General features: G+C 40.4%; 1 protein-coding gene across 5 annotated transcripts; it reads left to right on the forward strand.

The window, feature by feature from the left end:
* Positions 1-4,901: 4,901 nt before the first annotated feature.
* On the forward strand, positions 4,902-9,234 carry dcun1d2a (DCN1, defective in cullin neddylation 1, domain containing 2a). 5 transcript variants are annotated; one of them, XM_060928756.1, is made up of 7 exons: positions 4,902-4,979; positions 5,910-6,126; positions 6,293-6,461; positions 6,789-6,919; positions 7,018-7,100; positions 7,246-7,342; positions 8,329-9,234. In XM_060928756.1, exons 1-7 carry the CDS (start codon positions 4,938-4,940, stop codon positions 8,406-8,408), a joined length of 819 nt encoding a protein of 272 aa, XP_060784739.1. In that variant the 5' UTR covers positions 4,902-4,937; the 3' UTR covers positions 8,409-9,234. The 5 variants fall into 5 exon arrangements, with proteins under 5 accessions (XP_060784739.1, XP_060784736.1, XP_060784737.1 ...); XM_060928753.1 differs by lacking the exon at positions 4,902-4,979 and adding an exon at positions 4,994-5,143; XM_060928754.1 differs by lacking the exon at positions 4,902-4,979 and adding an exon at positions 4,994-5,143 and having other exon boundaries at positions 8,484-9,234.

The raw sequence follows: 9,234 nt of genomic DNA on the forward strand, positions 1-9,234 counted from the left end.
ACAATATATACATCAAAAACAGTAACAGCAGTAAATAAGATTAGGGTAAGGAGCAATAAGAACAGGCTTTCAAAAGTGGCAGTGAATAATATGTACAGCAGCATGGCATATGTAAACAATAGTTTAAGAATAACAAAAAATAATGAAAAGCAGATCAGTAGAACATGACACTGAATATGGAATAATATATTTAAGATTAAAAAAATAGTATGTTCAGACGGTAGTGCAATAGTGTATTCACCTGTCAAACAGCGGAGAGCTGTTGTACAGTGTTAAAGCAAAAGGTAGGAATGATTTCTTAAAATGTTCTTTATGTCCGGGGAGCTGAATAAATTTCTCATCTCATCTCATTATCTCCAGCCACTTTATCCTTCTACAGGGTCGCAGGCAAGCTGGAGCCTATCCCAGCTGACTACGGGCGAAAGGCGGGGTACACCCTGGACAAGTCGCCAGGTCATCAGGGCTGACAGACACAGACAACCATTCACACTCACATTCACACCTACGGTCAATTTAGAGTCACCAGTTAACCTAACCTGCATGTCTTTGGACTGTGGGGGAAACCGGAGCACCCGGAGGAAACCCACGCGGATACGGGGAGAACATGCAAACTCCACACAGAAAGGCCCTCACCGGCCCCGGGGCTCAAACCCAGGACCTTCTTGCTGTGAGGCGACAGCGCTAACCACTACACCACCGTGCCACCCCTGAATAAATTTATTGGAGAATAATTTTTACTGTCTTTGCAGTGTATCATGGAGAGATGAGATGTTTATTGTCCTTCTAGCCATACAAGTAGACAGCAAAGTGAAATAGCCTTGTCCAAGGCCTTGATGCAATGAAAAATGGCAGCAGTGTGAAAGAAAATAATCAGCAGACATGAAGTGCAAGTTAGGAAAAGTTACAGTGCAAATGGACAAGAAGTTACCAGACAATAAATGCGCACTGTACAAGTAGACCCACTAAATACAACATGATAAGGACAACACAACAGTTGCAACAGCTACATGCATTGCAGTGTGGAAGAAACATACAGTACATACAGTAAACAGTACAGTGACTGGAATGGTGTGTGATAAGGAAAGTTGTCACTACAGCTAGCACTTTAGAAATTAAATATCCAGTTTTAACATTCCCTGACTTCCCTCATACTGTGCTCTCAAGAGATTATATTATATAATCATTTAAAATAGCTGTGACATGCAATTTTTTTTGGTTTGCTAGTTTATATAAAAAAAAGGGGTGGGGGGAGTGACAGGGCAGTCATGCTACGCACAGTGTGATACATACAGTCTGTGAAGCAAAGATAACTATTTTCAGCTAATCACCACTCAACCACATATCACACATATCTTCATATAAACATTCAGAATTTACTGTGTGTCATCATGTTGGTATTCAAAAGTGCCATGGTGCATCCTACTTTCTAATCAGGTTTTCTTGGTTATTTTTATGAACACTCAATTTATAACAAATACAGACAAATAAGTGGATTATTTCTGTTTGATTTATTTAAGAAAATAAAAATTTATATAGATATTGTGAAGCGCTGTCGCCTCACAGCAAGAAGGTCTGGGTTCGAGCCCCGTGGCCGGTGAGGGCCTTTCTGTGCAGAGTTTGCATGTTCTCCCCGTGTCCGCATGGGTTTCCTCCGGTTTCCCCCACAGTCCAAAGACATGCAGGTTAGGTTAACTGGTGACTCTAAATTGACCGTAGGTGTGAACGTGAGTGTGAATGGTTGTCTGTGTCTATGTGTCGGCTCTGTGATGACCTGGCGACTTGTCCAGGGTGTACCCCGCCTTTCGCCCGTAGTCAACTGGGATAGGCTCCAGCTTGCCTGCGACCATGTAGAACAGGATAAAGCAGCTACAGATAATGAAATGAGACATTGAACACCTGAAAAGCTACCAAAACTTCATTAGGTATTCTTCACACATATTTACAAAAGAAAAACAAACCAACAGACATTGAAAAACTGGAAAAAAAAATAGTGTATAACAATATTGGCTGGCTTTTTTTGTGGTATATCAGTTACATTCCATTCAGTTAGCATGATATTGAACTTGTCTTTGACTCATTCAATATCATGCTAGCTGAATGGAATACATCTGATAGACCACTCAAAGCCAGCCAATAGGTCACTCAGATCCATGATGCATTTCGAATGAAAAATGCAAGTTTTTCAACACGAGAAGATAAACTTCATATCTTCAAGCCAACGTGTGATGTGCTTTTTATCATATCGATACACTCACAAACAAAAAGTACCCGAATTTCTCATCTCATCTCATTATCTCTAGCCGCTTTATCCTTCTACAGGGTCGCAGGCAAGCTGGAGCCTATCCCAGCTGACTACGGGCGAAAGGCGGGGTACACCCTGGACAAGTCGCCAGGTCATCGCAGGGCTGACACAGACAACCATTCACACTCCTATTCACACCTACGGTCAATTTAGAGTCACCAGTTAACCTAATCTGCATGTCTTTGGACAGTGGGGGAAACCGGAGCACCCGGAGGAAACCCACGCGGACACGGGGAGAACATGCAAACTCCACACAGAAAGGCCCTCGTCGGCCACGGGGCTCGAACCCAGGACCTTCTTGCTGTGAGGCGACAGCGCTAACCACTACACCACCGTGCCGCCCCCAGTAAAACACTCATGTCCATATAATATAAATACTTACTTGTCTGTTTGTGTATTTGATTAAATGCAAATTTGTTCATCCATAACCAGTTCCCCTTTTCACATTGGAAATAGACTCTAAAGATACATACATTTCAGCATGAAGCAGTCTTTAATGGGCAGCATGGTGGTATAGTGGTTAGCACGGTTGCCTCACAGCAAGAAGGTTCTGGGTTCGAGCCCAGCAGCCAACAGGGGCCTTTCTGTGTGGAGTTTGCATGTTCTCCCCGTATCTGCATGGGTTTCCCCCACAGTCCAAAGACATGCGGTTAGGTTAATATGGGATGGCCTTGGGCTGAGGTGCCCTTGAGTGAGGCACCTAACTCCCAACTGCTCCCCGGGTGCTGTTAGCATGGCTGCCCACTGCTCTGGGTATGTGTGTGTGTTCACTGCTTCAGATGGGTTAAATGCAGAGAGGAATTTCACAAGCGTATGATGAATAGAGTTCTTCTTTAATAGACAAAGATAAATAATGATTAAAAGGTCTCATTGCATCGTTTTTTCATTAACTGTGCGGTGGTCTCTAGTATGCATGAATGCCCTGTGAGCCGGTTTTGGTGAAAAAAAAAAAAAATGCTGTGGTTCTCCTGTTTCAGGCTGTTCTAGCTTGGTGGAGGAGTGGGTGGGGAGAGAACGACAGGATTTCAGCTCTTACTCATTAATATTCATGACATGTAAACGTGTTACCTCTGATTGGCTAACAGCACTGTGACGCTACCTCCAGTGGGTCAGAACAAGCGGATGTGGGTGTCTTTGTAAAAACTGTTTTGATTGGCTATTATGGTCACGACGTCGATGTTTTGACCAATAACAATGTAGATAACACGAATTTTACATCACATTCAACGAGATTTAAACGAGACTAAAGATGGCGACTTACAAATAATGTGTAAACATCGTTGGAGTTAATAAAAGTTTGAACAGCATGAAGGAACATACCCCAACCCCCCGAAATTAATAAAAAAAAAAATTCTCAACGGATTTGGCATAATATAAAAAGGTCGTTTTTTACTCAGGAAAAGCGGAAAACTCTCATCCCTGCCTAGCTTGTAACCATGTCGTGCATGCTAACATGGAGAATATGAACATGCTATTTTGTAACAAAAAGTTCATGTTTTACTTACAGCTTGTGAGCTGGCGGTCGATCGCCTTGACGGTACAGATCCAGGGATTAAAAACAACCTCGAAGCAAAACCACTACTGAAGGCACCGAAGTTTGAAAAGGTCACTGTGGTTGAAATGATCAGAACACAGTACTAACGTTGCATTATACTTCGCTGGTGGTGTTCCAAAGATAAATTCCAACCATTTATTCTTCACTTCTATCTTAGGCAAGAAATGCAACGTTTATGTGTTACTGCCATAAATAACACAGGCACGAACGTCCTGTTAGCTACTGACAAGAAGAGCTCTTCTAGCTCTCCTGGCGCTTAAGTCCGAACTTTCGTCCCGTGGGCGGTCGCAAGCCAAGGTGGGCGAGGCCATGAATACTAATTTTCGAAGTGACGTAAGTTCGTAGGGCTTTTTCAGATTCGCTTGTTTTTCCGACTATTTTCTTTCCTAAGCTAATACAGGGAATGGGAGTAGAATTACATTTTCACATGCAGTATATATTTATGTAGATATTCATGAAGTGTATATATGGTATATATTTTTATAGGTGTATTAATGTAGTTTGGATTTCGGGGTAGTTAAAAAGGGGTGGGAAATTTAAAAAAGTATTGTACTTCTTCCCACTCCTTTTTCGAACAATGTGCGGTACTGTAATGTCTTAGCTCTTTATGTTATTTTATTTATTCTTTTTTTGTCACTTTCTCGTTTTCTTTCTTTTGCATGTACAAATAGTTACATACATTTTTTTTATACATGTTCGAAATAAATAAATTCATTCATTCATATGCATATGCAACTCGGAGTGAACTATGGTATTCAAAAAGAGCCAGTATTAAACGTTTTTGGTGGAAGGGCACCTTTAACGTATTAAAACCTTGTAACGGTTTGCGTTGTTTGTGTTTGTTTTTATGCCTTCGTGTACGTGTATGTTTTCCCTTTGCTGTGAAACTGTATTACTGTCCATATTATCTACTTTTGTTTGTTGTTCACAAATGTTTTCCTTTTGCTTCGGGCGACTGCACCAGATCTTGTAGTGCAACCTTCTTGGCTAAAAACTACAACTCCCAGCAAATCGGAGTTCCAGTGCGCATGCGCGGTGCTCCTCTGGCGCATTCCCCCTGATGTTCACGCGCAGCCGTATATGGGGACTAACAATTTGGTCAAACAGCGGGTGATAAAAATGGTAGGTGATTTAGAAATTGGAGGAAAACAAAAACAATACTCATATTTATCGCCGCTGTGAGCGGAAACAGAGGGTGTCCGATGTGTGTGAGCTGTGGCGCCACTCGAGAGTTTTCGTCAGCTTCCTGCAAAAATATTAGTGCAGATAGAAATGTGAGCAGGAAGGTCAGTTGTTGATATTGGAGTCGGCTGTGGCTCTGTACGTACCTTTCCCTTTTTGGCGTGTAGTGTACACTAGCTAACTACACTCGTTTTAGAGGAGACGATAGAGACTGCTCGGTTTGTTTCAGTAGACTTAAACCAGTCATACGAGCAGCCCGCACTTGCGCCTATTATTTTGAAGGGAAAAGTGAGCGTTAGTCTGTAAATGTGTAGTGCTGTTTCCGCAGTCGTCAAACAGACCAGCTGTACAGGTCACTGAATAACACTGTTATACACCGTATTACTCTCTTACACTTCATTAGTGCGTATCTACACCTAAATCACTAGGTTGGCGTTTTTATCCCGGTCTCATTTATTGTAAAAAAAGAAGAAAAAAATCTTAACTGAAAGCTTGTTCTGCAGTTAACTATATAATATCTAATATACAGCTCCAGAAGACGGTTTGTTTTTTGCTGTCAGGGTCTGTCAGCTCATATTACCACCACATGCTGCTTTAGCAAGTGGCTTGTCACACTTCAGTGTACGTCTTCTGACAGGAAACTAACAAATCTTTACACTTGCCTGTTTTAACTTGTGTGTTTTGATGATAACCCTGACGTCTTGTTAACACTAGTTCCTGTTTATGTATTTGACACGTCTCCTAACTCTGCTGCGTTTCTTGATGTGGGTATTTTTGTTTCTTGCTTGTCTCTGTTTGTACACACTGTTGACTGTTCTGCTGCGTGTGTCCATGTGTGTGACTGAGAGCTTCTCCTCTGTGCCTGTTCAGCATAAGCTGAAATCTTCGCAGAAGGACAAAGTACGACAGTTTATGTCCTTCACACAAGCAGGGGAGAAGACAGCTGTGTACTGTCTCACTCAGAATGACTGGAAACTAGAGGTGGCCACTGACAACTACTTCCAAAACCCGGATCTGTACTTCAAGGAGTCCATGAAAACCTCAGTAGACCGAAAGAAGCTGGAACAACTCTACAACAGATACAAAGGCAAGTACAGAAGTTCTTGCTGCATGTCTTGTGAGTAGGGCTCTGTATGTTTACCTCTCCGAAGTGTGACTGGTATGTGCCAATGGCTGTGCATGATGTTGCTTAACACACGTTAATGTTCTGTGTTTTTTATAGAAGCCTAAATGTAAGATATTGTTCCTCTCAGATCCTCAGGATGAGAATAAGATTGGGATTGATGGAATCCAACAGTTTTGTGATGACCTCAACCTGGATCCAGCCAGCATAAGCGTTCTGGTAGTAGCGTGGAAGTTCCGAGCAGCAACGCAATGCGAGTTCAGCAAAAAGGAGTTCCTTGACGGCATGACTGAATTAGGGTGTGTTTCAGTGTAATCAAATGGCTTTCTGGCCCCACAAACTTCCTAGCCAGCATAATTATTGTTTTATCTCTCTAAACTGATATTTCACTCAACACCATCAGATTCAGTAACTTCAGACAAAAATATAGATGGTGATCGTAGTTTGTTTTCGGTGTGTACGAGTCCAGGAGTTGTCAACACAAAAATTACAATAAAGTTGCATGGTAGTGACTTATGTTCCCTAGGGCCAAAATGTCCTATGTGTAGAGCAGTTACATTTATGGTTACTGCAGATGCTTGTAGTTGGATTTGACACAAATGTGGCTTCTTTCTACTTGCTTGTAGATGTGACAGTCCAGAGAAACTCCGCACTCTGCTTCCTCGACTGGAACAGGAACTGAAAGACAGTGGAAAGTTTAAGGACTTCTACCAGTTTACGTTTAACTTTGCAAAGAATCCTGGGCAGAAAGGTTTAGGTAATGGTAGAGATGGGAATTCGAATAAAGAATGCAGCTACTATTTATACATATGACCAAGAAAAATACATTTATTTGTTGTTTGCTTTGGATTTTAGATTTGGAGATGGCAGTTGCTTACTGGAACTTAGTTCTGACAGGCCGTTTCAAGTTTCTTGACCTCTGGAATAAATTTTTATTGGTAAGTTTTCTGAGTTTAGATATTCTTTGTGCCTAACAAAGTACATCTTTACTGACAGCATTTCAAGTAATTCAGCTTTTTTTTTTTTTTTATAAACATTTTAAGCAATGAGCAGTTTCACAGTTGACTTTTCCCCTCGAAACAGGAACACCATAAGCGATCTATTCCCAGGGATACCTGGAACTTGCTTCTGGATTTTGGCAACATGATTGCAGACGACATGTCGAACTACGATGAGGAAGGTGAGCATGGTTATTTAACCCTAGAGACTTCAGACCATCTTTAAAAGCTCCAGAATAGAATTAGCATTCATTTACCTTTTCCCTCAGTGACGTTAATTAATTTGAAAAACTTTGACTCGATGTTATGTTTCAGAAATACTCTGAAATGAATTATGTTTAGATTCTATAGTTGTTACTGTACCGTTCATACAACAACAACAACAACAACAACCATGTTATAGATATTATTTGGTGTAGTGACCTAATTGGCAAAAGGTTAACTACAGGGGATTTTATGACCGATTTTATTCATTAAATGAGGGGAAAATAGTTAATTTTTAAATACATCATTACTTTATGAACACAATATTGAGACCTTTGGGGTCCCAAACACTGAGCAAGTAAAAGCCATATCAAGACAACATGAGGGTTAATGGGCAATTCTTCAGCAGAGAGGCCAAAATTATGAAATTATTAACATTGCTTTAACTTGTCAGCTCAGTGATGTTGCTAAAGCATGGAATCCAAGGCAAAATGTACTGAAAACCATATTTAAAAATCATCACCCCAATTATAGCAGCGTCACTTCAGAGAAATCTTGGTTTGAATTTTAAGAAATGATTTCCATTTTTTCTGACGCAAGTCCGTTACTGAATTTTCTTTCCTCATAAAAGATTTTTCATTCAGTTAAACATGGCCAATTTTTCTATGCTTTTTTTAGGGTCAAAAGATACCCCCATACAGTGTGAAATTTTTATTTAATACCATTATCTCGAGTACTGCAACTAAAAAAAAAAAGTTACCACATTTTGCTGTGAATGTAATTTCTTTACCGAAGAACTACCCTATTACACTTTCCATGTTAAGATAATTCTGATAATTAGATTTAATAGTGGACGTATTAAGTCATTTTTGGTTTAGATTTTGAAAGTAATTTTAAGTAAGCTGAGAGCAATCTCTTGAACATTGTGAACTTGTCACATGGTTGACTAACTTCTTTATTTTAGGAGCATGGCCAGTCCTAATAGATGACTTTGTGGAATTTGCTCGGCCGATCGTCACTGGATCAAAGCGCAAAAGTGTATAGATCTGTTGATGGTGGCAGTTTGACACCATGGGCCTGCGTTGCCTCACTGACTTCGGGTTGTTTTTTTTTTTAAAGACTTGTATGAAACACATACAAAAAGGAAAACACGGAGAAACACTTGAAACCGGCGGGCTTGATGAAGAGAAAAGGGGATAGAAGGAACTTAAACCTTCAAGCAATACAAAGAAGAACAAAACAAGTGAAAGTGGGATACTCGAGATTTCTTTTAGAGCTGTCAAATGCACAATGTCAGCTGCTGCTGCTGCTGGCAATCTAATCGTGTCCAGAGACCCTGAGGGATTCTGGAGGATCTCTGCAATTCCAGTACCTCATCTTCATTGCAGACAATTACATACTTGCACACCTCTCCATTGACATACACAAAGCATAGAAAACTATGAGTACAAGATGAAATATGGTTCAAGAGCCCCTTTTCCAGCATGTATACCTCTTGTAGGACTCACCAAGATGAATAGATCAGATGCACTTTTAAGACCAGAGCCCCATGGACATGCAACATGCAGCTCGCACCACCAGCACACTTGTTGCCATTGTAAAATACTGTAGTGGTATGTACAGAAATAAATATTATAAATAAACAATATTTTATAAATTATAAAAGAACCATTTATTGTGTGGAGGATAGTGTAAATGAACTAATTAACTCTTCAGTGCATAAATTTCACTGTTTCATTTTAGAAAACATGACACTAACATCTGCTGTCTTGCAGAATCTGTTGTGACAAGAATGCCGTTCAGTGTTTCTCAGTTTTGTTTACCAGATGCCAGGATTATGTTAAAAAATAAATTATTGCCTCTAAGTATA

Source organism: Neoarius graeffei, chromosome 9 (genome assembly GCF_027579695.1).
Source record: "Neoarius graeffei isolate fNeoGra1 chromosome 9, fNeoGra1.pri, whole genome shotgun sequence".
NCBI lineage: Eukaryota > Metazoa > Chordata > Actinopteri > Siluriformes > Ariidae > Neoarius > Neoarius graeffei.